A 20,283-nucleotide genomic window follows, 5' to 3' on the forward strand; every position below is an offset into this window, starting at 1 on the left:
TTGTTTCCCTGGGCCCATTACAAATGGCTCAATGTTGGAACAAGAAGTTTGAGAGCAGAGATCTCTCTTTCAACTCTTCCATTTTGGTATAATATTCATTTTTTTCCTAACTATAAAGGTACTGTATGTTTAAAACTCAACTTTGACAGCTTTTAATGCCTCCCACTAAACAGGACTTTCAGTCCTTTTTCTGAAGGAATGAAGATTCCCAAGGGGCTGCTGAGGGCCATATCTGGACCTAATTTCCTGGGCCCACTCAGTCAGTCTGGGTGTCCAATAAGGTACCCTTAACCTCTGGCTCATTCTGTAGCAGAGAGCAAAAACTGATAAATGTATACACTGGGTTTTTCCCCCTAAATCAATTATTGGCAGAAGAGCCAGAGAATAAGAAAAACGTTTTGAGAACACCAGAGTTAAGAGCTGTGCAGGATTAATGATGGCCACAAACTCTGAAATTCTTTCCATTGCAAAGTGGTCTACAGCCCTCCCCTGGAATCTGGGTGGGCTGTGAGACAGCTTTGTCCAATAGCATATGGCAGAAGTGATGCTGCACTCCCTTCCAAGCCTGGCCTTGAGGGGCTAGCACTCTCATTTCCTAGCTTTTAAAATACCTGGTCTTGGGAGTGTTCGCTGTGGGAAAAGTCAGCCGCAAGTTAGAAATCAAACTACCCTGAGACCGCCCAGCTGTGAGAAGCCCAAGTAATTGGGAGGGGGAGACCGACCCTGGAGAATAAGATGAGGTGGGGAGGAGGAGAGAAGCAAGATGAAACACGGGCTATCTTAGAAGTAGATCCCTAGCCCCAGCCAACACAAATAGATCAGAGACAAGCACCCAGCAAAACCCCTCTTAGATTCCTGACGCACAAAATTGTGAGGAAGACAGGATGGTTTTGTTTTTTTGTTGTTTTTTAAGATTGTATTTATTATTTATCTGAGAGAGAGAGAGCACACGCAAGAGAGAGCACAAGCAGGGGAGAGAGAGAGAAGCAAGCTCGCCGCTGAGCAGGGAGGCTGACATGGGACTTGATCCCAGGACCCTGGAATCATGACCTAAGCCAAAGGCAGCCACTTAACCAACTGAGCCACACAGGCACCCCTAGAAAGGTTATCTTTAAGCCACTAAGTTCTGGGATGGTATGTTAAGCAGCAATAGCTAGTAGAAGCATAAGCCAAGGTAGGCAAGTTCTTAAGAAGAGGAGATGCCCTCACAAAGCCAAAGGGTCAGGGGGCCAGCAGAACTGGACCAGAGTGGGGAGGGGTATCATGGCCTAAGCAATGTCTGGGGACACCAAACAGACTATACCCAAACACGTCAAGGATATTAAAAATTCTGGTCAAGTGGGTATGGTGGATCACTATGGTTTCAAGTACCAACTCAAGGCCACTTGGGGTGGAATAGGCCTCAAAGAGCCAGTTAGGGGAATTATGCCACTTACTTCTCCCTCTCAGGGCCCTCCCTCATTAACTGCACACACATCTATGACAGCCTCCCTCCATGTCCCTGCCAGAAAGGCAGAGTTCTGCTAGGACCACCTAATAACCTGCCCAACTCCCTCTATTAATCCCACCTCCCAGTGGCCATCAATAAAGCAAGTCAAGGACACTCAAGTGGGACTTTCCGGTAGCCCTCCTAGCAGACATTTCTCCCCCCACCCCGCTTCCCAACAGCCCCAGACTTCAACTGTGGCTCCAGGTGGTCCCCAGGAGGTCAACTCTACACTCTATGAAACATATGACCTAAGCTGAGTCATAGAGTCGATCCCATACTGGCTCAAGAATGGACATGCTACCTAAGCTGGCCCAATCAAAGTAACCTTCAGGACTTCTGCTTGAAACGCAGAGACAAAGGCTCAATCTCCTTCTTGGGATGGTGAACTATGAAGACTGCAACCATCATGGCCTACCTGAGGACATGGCTGACATGCATGGGGGAAACCAGGGCTCAGAGAATCCCAGATAAAACAATCCCAGTAGTGATGACAGAGGGAATCCAGCTCAAGCTGAAACCGAATTCACTGTACCTTCACATGCTTCAATCGTAAAGCAATAAACCTGCTTCACTAAAGACAGCTGAGTTGGGCCATGCCCAGGGTAAGAACTGGAACTAGTAAGGAAAAGCCTGAAAGCACATGGGCACTAGGCAGGGCAAGGACATAACAGAGACAGGGAATAAACTGGACAATCTTCCTGCTATGCAATCCTTAACAACAAGGAAGAGAAATGATTCGATTTATTTATATAAATAATGTAATTAATTTATATACATTAATTTAAAGTAGAGTTCTAGTCATTAAAGAGGAAGAGAGTGAAAATAAATGTTAAATCTAATTAAGTCAAAAGCCAAGACATGGAGGCAGCCTAAGTCTCCACTGACAAATGAATCCATAAAGAAGAGGTGATATGGAGACACAACAGAATACTATTCAGCCATAAAAACAGAAGAAAATCCTATCATTTGCAAGAATATGGATGGACCAGAAGGGCTTTCAGTCAGACAGAGAAAGACAAATACTATACAGTCTCCCACATGTGTAGAATCTAAAACACCAATCTCAGAGATACAGAGAATAGATTAGTGGTTGCCAGAGGCAGGGGTAGAGGGCGGGTGAAATGGATGAAGATGGCCAAAAGATTCAAACTTCTAGTTATTAAGATTAATAAATTCTGGGATATAAGGTATGGCACAGTGACAAGTTAACAATACTGTATCACATATATCAAAGTTGCTAGGAGAGAAGATCTAAGAAGTTCTCATCACAAGAAAAGTAAAACTGTAACTACGTGAGGTAATGAACTAACTGAACATAACACTGATCATTTCACAATATACCCATGTATCAAATCATCATGTTTTACGATTCTAATAGGGTGTTACATGTCAACTATATTCAATAAAACTGGAAAAATATTTTAAATTTTTTGCAAAAAGGAAAGTAAACTACTTTAAGTCTTAAAATTGCCAAAGTAGCCCCAAGAATCCTAAAATTAAGAAAATGTATTTATTAGCAGTTGGTTTGTGTTCCATCATCCCTTCAGCTCTCAGAGGGCTTTCCATATTGGAACTGGAAGCTAAAAACTCAAAATTAAGAACACACACAGCAAGCATGTAAAACATACTCTCTGCATCTTATTCCACCAAAGACCATAAAAGAGATAAAGAGCTGAAAGAGCAAGAGAGGCACTTTGTATCACTTAAGTGTTTCTGAAAGTCCAAAGGATTTGGAAATAAATTTTGATTAAGACTCTTCGCATAAATCACATAAATTTTTCATCAAAATGATCAGATGTATCATATCCCCCACAAACTTAAATTGTCAACCATTATAAAATTATATTGCTAATAGTACATTGCTTCAGGCACTTAACAGAATTATCCAGATAAAATAGACATCATTGCAAAAAGTAAAAGGAACACAAAACACCTAATAAAACACAAAACACTCCTCTTTAAGGACTCAGATGAAAGCTGTTTTGTTTTCACTTGAGCATACCTTAACAACCACTAGTGTTCTCCCATTTCAAGTGCCTTCACTTATGCTTTTATGATATTCCTTGTGCTCATCCTTTCAAGGGACTTCAGTACATTCTAAAATATTTGAGATTACTCAAAAATGGGATGATTCTACAAACATCAAGCAGAGAAGACAATGATGACAGCATTTAATTCTCAGCTCAGCACAGAAAAATAATTATTCAGAGGACCTGACTTAAATGCTAATTCTAGGAAGAAACAAGTTTGCAGCAAAGCCATGCCGAAGGATCCCAGGGGACACAGGGTGGGAAAAAGTACTGGAGACATCTATAACCAGACTTGTGAATGGAGCTCTAAAACTTGGGATTATTTCCAGAAGAGGCAAATCCATTCTACCCTACCAGGACCCAAGTAAAGATTGGGATTTAATTTAAGGCAGGGGTGTCCTGATCATGGCAACAGGTAAGAGGAGAATTAAGATCAAAGGAAATGCTGAAGAAGGATAAGAATACGACTCTTCTAAACATAAGTGAATCTGATGAGCTGACAATCCTCAATGTGGGGCTTTACTGTAGACCTTCAAAATCAGGCAATAGGGATCCCTGGGTGGCGCAGCGGTTTGGCGCCTGCCTTTGGCCCAGGGCGCGATCCTGGGGACCCGGGATCGAATCCCACGTCGGGCTCCTGGTGCATGGAGCCTGCTTCTCCCTCTGCCTGTGTCTCTGCCCCTCTCTCTCTCTCTCTTTCTGTGTGTCTGTGACTATCATAAATAATTAAAAAAAAAAAAAAAACATTTAAAAAAAAAACACAAAAACAAAATCAGGCAATAAACTCTATTCCTTAAGGTTAAAATGGGTCCAAGAAACAAGGGATCAAGTTTTGTTTCTTCAGAGAAAGTCAAAGTACAGGAAATAATACAGTTAACTATTAACAACTCTTAGATGTCTACAAAAGGGAATGATGGCAGCAAAAGAAACTGCAGATACTAAGACATTCTACTTACACTACATACACTGAGATGTATTACCAAAGGAGGCTAAATATTCTAATAACTTTGAAGAGAAAGGCAGAATGTGATGGTTTTTTTTTTTTTAATTTTTATTTATTTATGATAGTCACACACACAGAGAGAGAGAGAGAGAGATGCAGAGACATAGGCAGAGGGAGAAGCAGGCTCCATGCAGGGAGCCCGACGTGGGATTTGATCCCAGGTCTCCAGGATCGCGCCCTGGGCCAAAGGCAGGCACCAAACCGCTGCGCCACCCAGGGATCCCTGTGATGGTTTTTAATGGCCCTCAGAAACATAAAAACAGAACAGAAATGAATGGCCACCTTAAACAGATTCATAATTTCAGATTCCTAATTCTCCTATAAACCAGGATCACTATTCCAAGGCATTTTCTAGACTAAATCTCAGTCAGTCAAAGCAGGTTGGCATTCTCACCAATAAGCAGTTCGTCAAAGACCTAAACCTTCACTGTCCAATATGACAGCCATTAAGCACACACAGGTGTCGGGTACTTGAAATGTGCCGGGTCAAAATTGAGACGGGCTGTATATATAAACTACACACCAAGATTTAGAAAACTTTAGCACCAAAAAAGGAATGAAAATTCTATCAGTCAACTTTTTATATTGATTATGAGGTGAAATCATACTATTTTGGATATATTAGGTTAAATAAAATATATTTTTAAATTAATTTCACTTGTTTCTTTTTACTTCTTTTTTAATATGTCTACTAGGAATTTAAAATGGCATGTGGCTCACATTTGTGGTTTGCATTATATTCCCTGTCAGACATGATAAGCAAACAAAATGAAACACCACTGTATCAAACACACTTCCAAGATGGTAAACATTCCACATGTGAACAGAAGACTAAAGAAGGGTAAACAGGATCAGGAGCATTCAGATGACTCGTACCACAGCACTAGCTATGTTGTTTGAAGGAAGTAATAAGCACAAACAACAAACTTTCTGGAAAAGGAGCAGCTGTAATGGCAGATTCTCTTTTCCTCCAGCTGTAAGTGTCCAGAGACTCTCTTCTTGGGTGGGCTCGCCCTCCTGCCTACCTTTGATGAGCTCCGGCCTGTACGTCTTCCGCAGCTGCTCCAGGAAGCTGTTGTAGAAGCTCTCTGCCTGTTCCGTGGGCATTGCCAGGTGGAAGTCAGGCTTGTTCCCCTTGAGGACACACTGGAGTGTGAACTGGCTGATGCACAGCACCTCGTACTGTTTGTCCATCACACTCTTCGACCAGTGCTTCCCACTTTCATCCTCAAACACGCGCAGGTTTAAAATCTTTCTGACCCTGAGGGAGAAAACAGTGACAAGAGCTATCTGAAGAATCATAAGCCCCCCAACATTCTCCATACCCCCAAGTGTTACCAGCATCCTGTCGAACAAGGACATAATGTTGACATAATGTTATGTGTATTACATATATATAAAGACAGAAGAAGGAAGTTACTTGGGCCTTGGGCAAGTTATTTATCCACTCTATGCCTCAGTTTCCTCATCTGTAATATGAGGTAGTAACAGACTTACTTCACAGGGTTGTTTTAGGATTCCTTTTTTTTTTATTTTTATTTTTTATTTTTTATTTTTTATTTTTTATTTTTTATTTTTTATTTTTTTGGCCAGTTCCTCCAATTCACAGGCAGCTACCCATGCAAACCTGAGCTAAGAACAACCATCCACCAACTGCTCCTTCAGGTTGGTGGATATGTCAAGACGTGGGTTCAATTTTTTTAATTGAAAAATTCAATCTAGGGATCCCTGGGTGGCGCAGCGGTTTAGCGCCTGCCTTTGGCCCAGGGCGTGATCCTGGAGACCCGGGATCGAATCCCACGTCGGGCTCCCGGTGCATGGAGCCTGCTTCTCCCTCTGCCTGTGTCTCTGCCTCTCTCTCTCTCTCTCTCTCTCTCTCTGTGACTATCACAAATAAATAAAAATTAAAAAAAAAAAAAAAGAAAAATTCAATCTTTACACTGAAATAAATGATATCCCACTTTAACATCCTTTCTTGGAACTACTCAAAATGAAGAAGTGGGCAAACACCCTAGAGAAAACTCATGCTTATTGCAAATATGCAAAAAGACCTGGCAAAAGCCTCCCTAACAACTATGTCCCATGCCTCTTAAGCCCTAGGAGGGCCTCCTTATAAATGTGGATGACAAAGAGCAGCCACTGTGACAAGGAAGAGAAGCAGAGAACATTTATTCCTTAGCAGGAATTAGGTTCCAAATCTGATTTTCAACCTACTACAAAAGGGACAATCGGATGGAATTACACCCAGGTATAGGCCCCAACAGGCAGAATCCACAGATCACAAGTCTAAAGCAAATGTGCCAAGTGGTGCTGGGGGCAGGGGCGGGGTAAGTATGGGGACAGGTGAGGCTGCCTGTGCTGAGAGCCAGTCAGGAGAAAGCAATGGCAAACTCCCCTACCATAGTCAGAAAGAGCACCAGCTTTCAAGTCAGGTAGTCTAGATTCTAATTTGAATTCAGGCTTTTTACTATATACACGTTCATGATCTTAGGCAAGTCATTTAACTCTCTGACCCCCAGAGATCCAATGAACAACTGAACATTTTTTTAAAGACATAAATAGTGCCCAGATCATACTGCTCTACTTGAAAACAGAAAACACTCATAAGAAAAAAAGTTTGGTTCTACATTATGAGAATGGTTCATGGGTAAAGGACCAAACAGGAACTGAGGCTTTTGAGTTCCAGCTCTGCTGCTAATGTAGCAGGGTGTCACTGGACAGATTACACTTCCTTGGTCTCCTCATCTGAAACACGGAGACAGGGGCACCTGGGTGGCTCAGTGGTTGAGCATCTGCCTTTGGCTCAGGTCATGATCCGGGGTCCTGAGACTGAGTCCCACATCGGGCTCCCTGAAAGAGCCTGCTTCTTCCTCTGCCTGTGTCTCTGCCTCTCTCTGTGTCTCTCGTGAATAAATAAATGAAATCTTAAAAAAAAAGAAAAGAAAAGGAAAGGAACACGGAGATAGCCATATTACATCAAATCCAACACAGATAAAAGTCACAGCAGCTCACTTCACAGGACCAAAATACTATGGAAGTTCCCAGTGTACATATATATGCAACTTTTTTAAAGATTTATTTATTTATTTATTTATTTATTTATTTGAGAGAGAGAGAGAGAGCATGAGCAGAAGGGGGAGAAGGAGAAAGAATCTAAAGCAGACTCCACACTGAGCATGGAGCCCAATTCAGGGCTCAGTCTCACAACATGGAGATCATGACCTGAGCTGAAACCAAGAGTTGGTCATTTAACTGACTGCACCACCCAGGCACCCCATATACATATAGAGTTTAGATAGGTAGGTAAGCAGACAGAAATATACAGATATAGATATCTACAGGTATATATCTATACCACTACATATCCCATTCAAATAGCAATGACCTAGAAATCCGCCTCGTACATGTGTTCCAGTTCCTTCTGTGTATCTTCCAGAGAAATACCCAGCAACACACAGATGCCCCGTCCAATAGCACTTATTTGCTCTCCTCCAACTAGAAAAGAAACAAAAGTGAAAAGAGACTCAGAACCAAACAGGTACCATGACACGCTCTTAAGTAACCACAGGAATGTTTAAAAATCACATGTACTTCTTATAATTACTTTGGCAAAGTCAGTAGGTATTTAAAAATGAGTTTCAGGGACGCCTGGGTGGCTCCGCAGTTGAGCATCTGTCTGCCTTTGGCTCAGGTCGTGATCCCGGGGTCCCGGGATGGAGTCCCACATCTGGTTCCCTGCATGGAGCCTGTTTCTCCCTCTGCCTATGTCTCTGCCTCTCTCTCTGTATCTCCTATGAATAAAATAAAATCTTTTTTAAAAAGTTTCATAGGGGATCCGTGGGTGGCTTAGCAGTTTAGCGTCTGCCTTTGGCCCAGGGCATGATCCTGGAGTCCTGGGATCGAGTCCCACATCAGGCTCCCGGCATGGGCCTGCTTCTCCCTCCTCCTGTGTCTCTGCCTCTCTCTGTCTCTATGTCTATCATACATAAATAAATCTTCAAAAAAAAAAAAAGTTTCATAAATGCAGTAAGCCTATCAAGATTTATGTCCATCCTGATTTTATATCTGGAATGAATGACTTGAGGTTTTTTTAAGATTTTATTTATTTATTCATGAGAGACACAGAGAGAGGCAGAGACACACAGGCAGAGGGAGAAGCAGGCTTCCCACAGGGAGCCCAATGTGGGACTCAATCCCCGGTTCCTGGGATCACAACCTGAGCCAAAGGCAGACGCTCAACCACTGAGCCACCCAGACACCCCATGGAATGAATGACTTGTTAAGTGAACAACCATTAAGCCAAATTTTAGGGCCACATTTTCATCTGCGTTACCTTGGGTAAGACACCTCAAACTTTCCATGCTCATCTGTAAAAACAGAACAGGGTTTTCCTCCCCAAAGAATACAATTCCGCTGTATTAATTCTCAGAAAGGAAATGCCTGCTTTCCTTGGGAATCAGCAACTTTGGTAACACAATATACAGGTCACACAATAAATATTTATGTAAGAAAAATAAAGAAATAATTTTTCTACTTACTCCAAGAAGATAAATGTTATACATAAAAACACTATTTAAAAGTTAAGCTAAATAAATAAATAAATAAATAAATGAATGAATGAATGAATGAATGTATGTTAAGCTTCAGGGTGCCTGCATGGCTGACTCTCTTGAGCATCTGACTCTTGGTTTTGGCTTGAGTCTTGATCTTGGGGTCATGGAATCAACCCCCAAATTGGGCTCCATGCTCTGCATGGAGTCTGCTTAAGACTCTCTCTCTCTCCCTCCTCCTCTACCCCCTCTCCTCCTTCTCTAAAATAAATAAATAAATCTCTTAAAATTGAAAAAGAATTAAGTAAATAAAAGGCTTCAAGTCAGCAAACATCTATTAATTTGTATTCTAAGCCAATGACCTCCAAATCCCTCTTAATCATGCACCTCATCCACAAAAAATAAATCTCTAAATATATATATTCCAAATATTTGTGTATGTATTTATAATCAAATGTACACTCTACTACCATTAGGCAGTATCTCAGTGCTGGCACAGTTCTTAGGCCAAGATCTGTCATCATGATGGTGAACCGAAATCCATATTTCAAATGTTAATCTTCTAACTTTCAAAATTTTTGGCCAACTTTTTGTCAAATCTCATTAGATTACTGACGTCTTGTTATTTTACCATCTATTAACCTAATGTTCCAATCAGGAAAGGGCAGACTCTGTCATTCTCTTGTAGTTTGCTTCTGCTGGATAATAGTATCTATAAATATATCTGACAAGGCATCATGGATTGGAACATGTTGTCGTATCCTGCGAGCTAAGAAAAGAATGAAAAACTCCTCTGACAAGGGACCACCTGACCTGCAGTCTCCAGGGGAGTGTCAGCACCAACCCATTCCAACCTAAATACCAATAAAGCCTAATTTCTCTTCTTTTTATGCTAAGAACTATTTTCTTCTGTGTTTTGCTTATAATGGACTATAAGTGATTACTGTCCTTTGTGCCAATGACTCAGAAGCTGAAACAGAAAGAATCTAATCTGAAATAAGCAGTAAACAATTGGGTGGTTGGCTTGTTTGTGTCACCTTAGAAAAAGCTTCTGGCTTCATTTGTTCTTTAAATATATCAGTATTATTTTCTTACAAGACCAATATTATTTTCTTAAATTTTCCCCACAGTATGTTTTAAAAGCTTAAAAATAATGGTTATCGAATTATACCCACCATTAAATTAATGCATACACATCAAAGAAAATTTGGAAAATATAAGAAACAGGAAGAAAAAAAGAAAAGACAAGTACTTTAATATTTTAATGACTTCCTTTTGATATTTTCTCTATCCACAGGTTTTCATATTTGTTTTCAATTACTTTAATAACACTGTATATGAATTTTTGTGTCTCATCTTTTCTCTTAACAGTGTATAAGGATTTTTCATGTTATAAGCTCTTCCTAAACATCTTTTCATAGTCACATCTCATCAAGTTGAATAGTTACTTCTATCCAATGCACAAACTAATCATCCCATTTGGCTAGATATACGGTTTGTTTCAAAATTCTCACTTCAATAAATAACACTGTGGGGAAAATCTTTATATACTAGACATTAGACTTTCATTTTTGAGCATTTTTAGGTTCACAGCAGAATTGAGCAAAGATACAGAGATTCAGGACACCCGGTGGCTCAGTCGGTTAAGTGTCCTATTCTTGATTTCCACTCAAGCCATGATCAGGAGATGGAGCCCTGCATTGGGCTCTGTACTGGGTGTGGGGTCTGCTTAAGATTCTCTCTCTGCCTCTGCTCCACCTCCTCTAAAAAAAAGAAAAAGGGGGTACTATAATTCACTGCCCCCATAAATGCATAGCTTCTCCACCACAGGGGTACATTTTTTTACAACTGATGAACCTACAATAACCCATCATTACCACTCTAAGTCCATAGTTTACATTAGGGTTTACTCTTGATGTTGTACATTCTATAGATTTGGACAAATATACAATAACATGTACCCACCATTACAGTATCCTACAGAGTAGTTTCACTTCTCTGAGAATCCTCCTTGCTCTGCCTATTCATCCCTCCAAATCTTTTCCTACAATTAGTATTCTCAGAACAGATTCTAAAAAAAGAATCACTATTCAAAGTGATTCAAATCACTATCTGAAGAGTTTCATGCTTTCCCTCTGCCACTCTCTTGTGTGTTCTCTCTTTCGAATAAGTAAAATCTTTTAAAAATATATATTTTTAAAAAGGGGGACGCCTGGGTGGCTCAGTCAGTTAAGCATCTGCCTTGGCCTCAGGTCATGGTTCCAAGGTCCTGGGATCAAGCCTGGCAGGGGGCTCTCCCTGTGCATCAGGGAGCCTGCTTCTCCCACTCCCTCTGCCCCTCCCCCTGCTCAAGCTCTCTCTCAAAGAAATCTTAAAAAAAAAAAAAAATTGAACAGTTTCAACATTTTTATAATGTATTACTTGTCTTAATAAGAAACAAATTATGCCCCAAAGCCTATATGTGAGTTGCTCTCTTATTTTGGAATAGTTTTGCTCTCCACCTCCAGGTACAAGTATAAGAACCAGGAGGTCCAAAGGGATCTTTTATTATAGACAAATGGATTCCCAAGGGAAAAAACTTGAGAATCGCCATTTTAGACAACAGATCACAGGGCTAGAAAAGACCTGAGATATTTGGTCAATTTCCCATGTATACCATCATCACCACTGGCCTCTTCTTTATTTTCTTTTTTTTTTAATATTTTATTTATTTATTCATGAGAGACACAGAGAGAGAGACACACACAGGCAGAGGGAGAAGCAGGCTCCACGCAGGGAGCCTGTTACCGGACTTGATTCCAGGTCTCCAGAACCACGCCCTAGGCCAAAGGCAGCCGCTCAACCACTGAGCCACCCAGGTGCCCACCACTGACTTCTTCAAGAATTCATAATCTCTGAAATTAACTCATTCAAACCCACTTTAGACCCTCTTCCCAACATTCTGTGATTCTATTCAGATTTTAGCTGCTGAAGCTGAGTGATGGGACATGGGAATTACCACACCTTGCCGCCTGTGTAACTAAATGAATATGTTTGAGGGGATCCCTGGATGGCTCAGTGGTTTAGCGTCTGCTTTTGGCCCAGGGTGTGATCCTGGGGTCCCGGGATTGAGTCCCACGTCGGGCTCCCTGCATGGAACCTGTTTCTCTCTCTGCCTGTGTCTCTGCCTCTGTGTGTGTGTGTGTGTCTCATGAATAAATAAATAAAATCTTTAAAAAAAAAAGAATATGTTTGAAATGTCCCATAATAAAGCTTTTAAAATTAGATTATCACAATAGCCATGCCAAAGCATCAAAATGTGCTTGACCAATCTCATTAAGTGTGTCTGCCACATAATAAAATAGGACTCCTGATACTGTACTCTGTCCCAACCATAAAATTGAAAGTGGCATCTTAGAATCCCCGTAATAAAACGCCATTCATGTACAGCCACATTTCAGTGAAGCTAGTCACATTCTAAAAGAGTCAGAAAATCTTTCCATTACAGTTCAATTAGAAGGCCTGGCTAATGTGAAAGTCCCTCCAGCACTGAGAGAGAATTCCATTTTATTTGACACCTTCCCACAATTAATATTCTTATCTTTTTCTAAATACCCTTATCTTTTTTAATATGCAGGTTTGGTTTTTAACTAAAAGCATACAATTTAAATAGTATTTAAATAGTAAACTAAAATCACTCCAATTATTCAGCAAACCTCACAAAATACATGTTCTCAAGATTCCAGATCATCAGAATAGAGTTTGACAGAAGATTAGAAGTTAAATTCCTCAACGTTCACTTGTTGTTGGTGATGACCACATAGAGCAAAACGTGATTTTGCTCAAAAAAGCAAAAAACCTTTACATCTATGAATTTCCTCGGTTTTAATTAACTTAAATATTAACTGAAAGGCCAAAAAACCTTTGTTTTAAAATCCCATAAATCCCAAAGCTCTTCTGTTCCCTATTACTCCAGGACCATGTCCAAAACCAGTTAACAAAACAGCTCAGACATCAATAGGCAGAGCTGAAGAGTAGACTCTCTGATCTAAATATATGGTTTTGCTGGGTTTCGGGGTTTCTTTAGGGGATTTTGTTGCTTTGTTTTTAGATTTATACTTGTGTGGACGCAAGAACACATACTTGGTGTAGCCTGGCTCAAGAAAAGGATATCTGGAATTACTTGGACAGAGACAACACTATGATTCTGAGAAAGGGGAGAAAAAAAAAAAAAAAGACTAGAAGACAAATCTAAAATCAGTCATTAACAATTTTTTTTGACTTCTCTCGGTTCGACTTTTTGAAACGACCGCCTTATACAGTCAATCATCTGGATCCCTGAGGTTCGAACTAGACTGCAGTGCCCAGCAGTGACTACAGGACTGTGGAGGGCTTGGCCCGCAAGAACCGGGGCAAAGCGAGACGTTTCCCCGGAATTCTTTGGGCGCCGACGCGTCCGCGCAGGACTGGAGCTGCGGGCGGGGGGCGGGGCAGGGGTCCTCGCGCGGCGGCCGGGCCGGGCCGGGCTGGGCTGGGCCGGGCCGGGCCGGGCGCCGGGGGCACAACTGTCAGAACTCCGCGCTCCGCACGACTCCCCAGATCTGTGCACTTGATCGGCGGTGCGGCTCCGTAACGACCGGGCACGAGACAATGGGCGAAAAGGGAAACCTACAGCGAAACGCTGGAGGGCGCGGGCGGGGGCGGGGGCGGGGGTCCTCGCCCCGGAAACGCTGCCTGCGTGGTGGTTGCGCCACGGTCCGCCTGAGGACGGCCACGGGGGTGCTCGGAGGTTCTGGCACCCGGGACCCGGGACCCGAGAAAGGAAAAAGACAATGAAGAGGCGCGCTGACCGCGGCCCGGGCAGGACCCTCGGCGGGGCCCCCGGGGCGCCCGGAGCCCGCCCGGAACCTCAGGGCTGCGGGGGCCGCGCCCGCCGGGGCCGGCGCCGGGCACCCTCCGGGGGCGGCGGGGACTGCGGGCGCGGACGGCGGGCGCGGACGGCGGGCGCGGGGTCAGGGGTGGCTCCTCCCGGCCCGGCCCGGCCCCGGCCCGGCCCCGCCCGACTGACCTGTGACGCTGGCCCGGGTGACGCGCTGCACCACGGCTTTCATGGCGGCGGCTGCGGCGAGTCGGGCGGCGCCGCGCTCTTCCGGCCTCGCGACTCTGCGCGCGGCGTGGCGGCCGGCGCCCTCTGCGGGTGACACCGGGAAGCGCGGCGACAGCCCCGACGGACCCCGCTCGCCGCGGCGCGCCCACGCCGGCCACGCCCACCCACGGTTGGCCCCGCCCCTCCGGCCCCGCCCCCGGCGGTAGGCCCCGCCCCCGGCCCTGCCCCCGCCGCCGGCCGGCCCAGCTCCCCGCAGGCACGGAGACCCCCACCCAGATCGCGCCCCAACCGCGGGTTCTGGACCGGATGTTTCTCGCATCCCCGAAGTAGGAGCCAATCATCCCGAAATCCCAGCTTTGTCCTGAATCCGAATCCTGTCGTCCTCCTCCCACCCTTCGGCCCCTCTGTTCCCGTGCTTCCCAAATTCCTTTTCCCTTGTCTTCCTGCCTCAGCGGCTTCTCAGAAACCAGGCAGAACAGAATCTGCTGCCTAAAATAGCCATTTAAGTGCACCAGGTGGTTCCGCAGTTGAGCGTCTGCCTTTAGCTCAGGTCGTGACTCCGGGGCCATGGAATCGGGTCCCGCACGCGGCTGCCTGCATGGGGCCTGCTTCTCCCTCTGCCTGTGTCTCTGCCTCTCTCTGTCTCTCATGAATAAATAAATAAGATATTTTTTTTTTAATTTTTTTAAAAATAGTCATTTAAGTACGGTATGCAAGGATTCATATGATTCAACCATGCCATGATAGAGCAGAGATCTATGAGTCTGTGATCCTTATTCCTCTGATACAGTACTTAGCAGCTCCCCCCACGCAGGGTTGTTAGGAGGTTTAAGTAAAAACATGTAAAAATCATTCGAAAGCCGCAAAGGACTATGCAAGTATTACCCTAACGAATTAGTATCACTGATAAAAAATAAGCCTCTTTCCGGGGCCGCCTGGTTAGCTCAGTCCTAAGCATCTTCTCAGCTCAGGTCCCCATCTCAGGATCCTGGGATAGTGCCCTACGTGGGTTCCCTGCCCAGCTGGGAGTCTGCCTCCCCATCTGCCTCTCCTCTCTCTCATGTTCTCTCTCTCTCAAATAAATAAAATTTTAAAATAAATAAGCACCTTCAGTGTGCCTTTTTCTCAAAGCCCTCTCATAGTATTAGTAGATGTGGAGTGATGACATTCAAAACACGCTACCCCAAAATATGGCACCTTGGCATCTTGAATACTGTAACCTGAGGGAACCTGAGAAAGCAGAGGATCAGGAAAGTCACTCTGAACTTCCCCCCACCCTTCTCCCTTAAAACAAGTCATAAACCCTTGAGTGAGAACTGCCTTCCCCTACACATCGAGATCTGCAAAGATAAGGGGATGGCAAGAACAAACAGGTATTGCTGTTTCCCCAGTGTACTATGTTCATGTCAAAGTCCTTGACCTATTAACTTTTTTAAAAAATATCTTATTTATCCATGAGAGACAGGCAGAGGGAGAAGCAGGCCCCATGCAGGGAGTCCGATGCAGGACTCAATCCCAAGTCTCCAGGATCACAGCCTGGGCTGAAGGCAGGCACTAAACCACTGAGCCACCTAGGCTGCCCACTCTTTGACTTATTATATTCCTCCATGAAGTTCACTCATCATCAAAAATAGCATAATGCACAGGTCTGTTTCTTCAAGTCTTCATTTTCATGTAAAACCTAAATAAATTTGTGTACTTTTCTCCTGTTAATCTTTGTCAGCTTAATTGTCAGATCCAGCCAGCAACCCTAAGAGTGAGAAAAACTTAAGGTTAGGAATTTGTTTACATTAAATCAGCATTTTGATCTCAATGTCCCCTTACATTCTTAAAAATTACTGAACACCCCAAATAGCTTTTGCTTATCTAGGTTATTTCTAAAGAGATTTGCTGTATTAGAAATTACAACTAAGAAAATTGTTAAATATTGACTTATAAAACATTTAAAAACAACAATAATGAATTCATTATATGTTAACATTAGAGCAATGAGGTCATTATACACCATGGAATCTCTAGAAACCCCCATTGTACCCTCCTGGTGGAGTAAAAGTGAAAAAGGCAAATACTGTCTATATATTATTATAAAAATAGTTGGAAATCATGGGTCCTCTCAAGGAACACTTTGAGAGCTGCTGGATTTGATAATGACATTCAATCAATACTAACTTACTGATTTGTGTGTAAGAGAATATCCTTGTTTACAGAAAATACACACCGAAGTATTTAAAGGTAAGGGCACATATCTGCAATTTACTCTCAAATGGTTTGAAGAAAAATAATATATACAGAGGAAATAAAGAGAGAGTGATAAAGCAAATGAAGTAAAATGACAACTTGTAATGGAAGCATGTTTACTTTTCTGAAAGTTGGAAATTATTTCAAAATATAAGGTTTTTAGGGGTCCCTGGCTGGCTCAGTGGGAGGAGCATGCGACTCCTGATCTCGGGGTTGTGAGTCTGAGCCCATTTTGAGAGTAGAGATTACTTAAAAATAAATTCTTAAATAGGGCAGCCCTGGTGGCTCAGTGGTTTAGCGCTGCCTTCAGCCCGGGGCATGATCCTGGAGACCCGGGATTGAGTCCCATGTTGGGCTCCGGGCATGGAGCCGGTTTCTCCCTCTGCTTGTGTCTCTGCCTCTCTCTTTCTCTCTCTCTCTCTCTCTCTCTCTCTCTGATGAATAAATAAATGAAATCTTTAAAAAAAATAAATAAGGGCAGCCCAGGTGCCTCAGCGGTTTACCGCCACCTTCGGCCCAGGGCGTGATCCTGGAGACCCAGGATCGAGTCCCACATCGGGCTCCCTGCATGGAGCCTGCTTCCCCCTCTGCCTGTGTCTCTGCTTCTCTCTCTGTGTCTCTCATGAATAAATAAATAAAATCTTTAAAAATAAACAAACAAATAAATAAATAAATATAAATTCTTAAATATATACATAATAAATGTTTTTAAAAACATACCAAAAAAATAATAATAAAAAATAAAAACATACCAAAACACCCTTTCAGTGACCCTAGTGCCTGTTAGGCTCTGTTCTTTTTTTACATTTATTGAACCCAAAAAGGTCAACATCAGAGGCAGAAGCATCTCCTTCTTCTGGGGGCTTCCTCCACCCTGCACATGTTCTCCTCGGGCTTTTCAATTGCCACTCTCACCCGAGGTTCCCTCCTTTCCCCGCCTTCCTCCACTACACTTGTATGTGACAATCCTTCAGGGCTCAGCCATTGGCTCTGTGCTCCCTGACTTTCCTCCCCGTCTTCATGCTACCATCTCTCACACTTTAATTTCCATTCCAGACATGTCCTGTGAGTTTGTGCTTCCAAATACCTTCTTCACATCTCCATTTCCATGAATCACAGACATCACAAAGTAAATAGATTTTAAGTGGAACTCAGAAGTTCCACCCCTGTTGTATAATAAAGAATTTGTCTAGTTTTTGTTCTGGGTTTCTGGCATAGAGCTTTGAAAATCCTCAGAATTTCCCAAGCAATAGGAGTGTGTTTATTATTCGTGCCCCTTGATCACATCTGACTTTTTGCTATTAAGCCAGTTCAAGATGAGAGTTGGTCACCAGAAAGCCCCATCATGTGAGTCATTGTGGCAAATTATTAAACCTAAGGGAGTCACAGAAACTCCCAAATTTGTAGTCAGTTGGTCAGAAATGCAGCTGACCTGGGGACCCCTGAAGCGCACCTGGCAACTGAGGTAAGAGCAGCCTTGTTGGGGAAGTGACCTTAAACTTGCAGAGTCTGGGTGTTTAGTGCCAGGACCGAATTGCAAATACTGGTTGGTGTTAGAATAACTCCCCTTTGCCCATATTCCAAAGGATGCCCATATCCCACTCTACACCTGGGCCATCCTGATCTAAGTAAATGGCTCCGATGTTTACTAGAGTCGTAAGTGACTCATGATTGCCCCCCTTCCCTCTCTCCAAGTATCTAGTCCATCAATGAATCTTCTCACTCTCTAAAACATGCCCCCTGTTACCTGCAACTGATGAATTACTGAATTCTATATCTGCAACTAATGATGTACTATATGTGGGCTAACTGATTTTTTTAAAATATTTTTATTTATTCACTTGACAGAGCAAGAGAACACATGCAGGGGGAACAGCAAAGGGGGAGGGAGAAGCAGGCTCCCGGCTGAGCAGGGAGCCTGATGTGGGGCTCCAACCCAGGACCCTGGGATCATGACCATTGCTAAGGGCAGGTGCTTAACCAACTGAGCCACCCAGGTGACCTGGCTAATTGAATTTAAATAAAAGACAAAAAGGAAAACAAAAACATACCCCCCACTTGCCCTCATTTCTCCACTACCATGTCATCCTGTAACATACTCCCCATCATCTCTCACCTGGATTTCTCCCACAGCTCTCTCACCTGTGTCCCTAATGCCACATTTGTCCTCCTCCAACCCATTCTCCATACAGAGATAAAAATGATGCCTCCAGTACAAAACCTTCACTTTCCAGACTCTGGTCTTCTTTACATTTCTCAAATAAATCCATTTTTTCCTACCTCAGGACCTCAGCCTCTGCTGGTTCTCCATCTGAACTATTCTCCCCCCATTCTTTGTACATCGTGCGCCTCCCTTATTTAAGTATTCAGCTCAAAGGCTTCCTCCTCAGATCTCTGACCACACAGAGAAAAGTGTCCCCGGTGCATTATTCCCATCACCATCCCATGGTTCTTCCCTCATCTCTGGCAACTTTCAGTGACCATAGTGCCTGTTAGGCTCTGTTCTATTCACGTTTCTCATGCTTTTTACCCTTGTATCCTAAGCATCTAACACAGTACCCAGAGCTCAGATAATAATTATCCAATGAATAAATGTGTGAATGTGACTTTTGGTTAACAATGTACCACAGACTTATAGCAGGCTGTGGCTGTTGGAGTCATTCTATCCAGACACAATGTCCAGGCATACAAAAGACCATCTCTTCCTGATCCTTCCTCTGAAGCTAGGACTTCTTGCCCAAAAGCCCCTCGGAGTTGGCTAGCTGATTTTAGGCTGAAATCACATGACCATGCCTAACCCAATCACTGGAAGGGAGAAAGGACTTGATCTGTTCCCCACCCCCACCCCCACCCCCACCCCCCCACAGGATTGGCTCAGACAAAGGGTTCTTATCTGGGGCCTTCAGTCCTCCAGGGGGTTAAGGGAGGTGTGAGTGAACAGGGGGTCTGGAGCCGGCACAGCCTACGGAGGTTGTTACTGGAATTTAATGACCAGAGTACGTGAAATGCTAAGGCTCTTGCCTCAGGCAGCTCACAAACTGGGTTGCCCCACCCCAGTCTTGGACCAAGTGAGGGACTGAGCCAATCCCCCTAAAGCACAAGACGGGTGGATTCACTGGTGTGTCATACAGCAAGGTGTTAGGAAGGCAGTCAGCAGCGTCATTTTCAGCTCAATGCCAAGTTAAGCAAGTCTTAAGAGGCTTCTTCCTGAATCTCTTCAGCCATTTCCCTAAATTCTTGAAAGCTGGATTGCTGGATCAAAGGCTATGACATTCTCCATTTTGACACACCTGGCTAAAATGCACTGCTGAAGTATGGTAGCACCAGGGTAAGCCTTCTTTTGGAGGACAGGCGACTTCCATGCGACAACTCCCTGCAGTACCAGGAGTCAAGTGACCAGAGGACCTCAGGAGGTGACTGGGCTTAAAGTAGGAAGGTGTTCACACCTGATTCTCAGGACTACCTAGGACATATTTTAGCTTGGACATGAAGACCTTTCTCACTGGAAAGTCATATCCCTGTCAGCAAACAGTGTAGATGTTATGCCTCTTCATCAAAAGGAACTGAGGCTCAGAAAAGTAGAGGAGATTTTTCTGTCATGGAAAGTTAGATTCAATTTTTTAAATAAAGTAATGGGGACATGGGCTTTGCTTAGAGTTACATCAACTGTAACAGAGAGCCAAGCAACAGTGGCTTGAACTTTGCAGAAGTTGATTCCTTTTCTCATAAAACCCTGAGCTAGTATGTCCTTCACAGGGCAAGAGACGTGAACTCATTTCTTTTTGTTGTTGTTGTTGTTGTTTTTTAACATTTTATATTTGGGGCACCTGGGTGGCTGAGTCGGTTAAGCGTCTGACTCTTGGTTTCAGCTCAGGTCATGATCTCAG

General features: G+C 43.5%; 1 protein-coding gene across 5 annotated transcripts in view; it reads right to left on the reverse strand.

Moving 5' to 3' along the window:
* DTD1 (D-aminoacyl-tRNA deacylase 1) overlaps nucleotides 1-14,277 on the reverse strand; it is a 184,204-nt gene extending 169,927 nt beyond the window's left edge. For 3 of the 5 annotated variants that reach the window (XM_025469161.3, XM_025469157.3, XM_025469158.3), the window contains exons 1-3: nucleotides 14,120-14,277; nucleotides 7,927-8,017; nucleotides 5,548-5,783 (exon numbers count right to left, since the gene is read on the reverse strand). In XM_025469161.3, the coding sequence (XP_025324946.1) occupies nucleotides 5,548-5,783; nucleotides 7,927-8,017; nucleotides 14,120-14,162 (370 nt within the window). In that variant the 5' untranslated portion in view covers nucleotides 14,163-14,277. Of the gene's footprint in view, nucleotides 1-5,547; nucleotides 5,784-7,926; nucleotides 8,018-8,126; nucleotides 8,265-14,119 lie in introns of those variants that run through there. The other 2 variants (XM_025469160.3, XM_049100190.1) reach the window with 2 other exon arrangements.
* Nucleotides 14,278-20,283: the final 6,006 nt, after the last annotated feature.

The sequence above is a fragment of the Canis lupus genome, chromosome 24 (assembly GCF_003254725.2).
Source record: "Canis lupus dingo isolate Sandy chromosome 24, ASM325472v2, whole genome shotgun sequence".
Classification (NCBI taxonomy): Eukaryota; Metazoa; Chordata; class Mammalia; order Carnivora; family Canidae; genus Canis; species Canis lupus.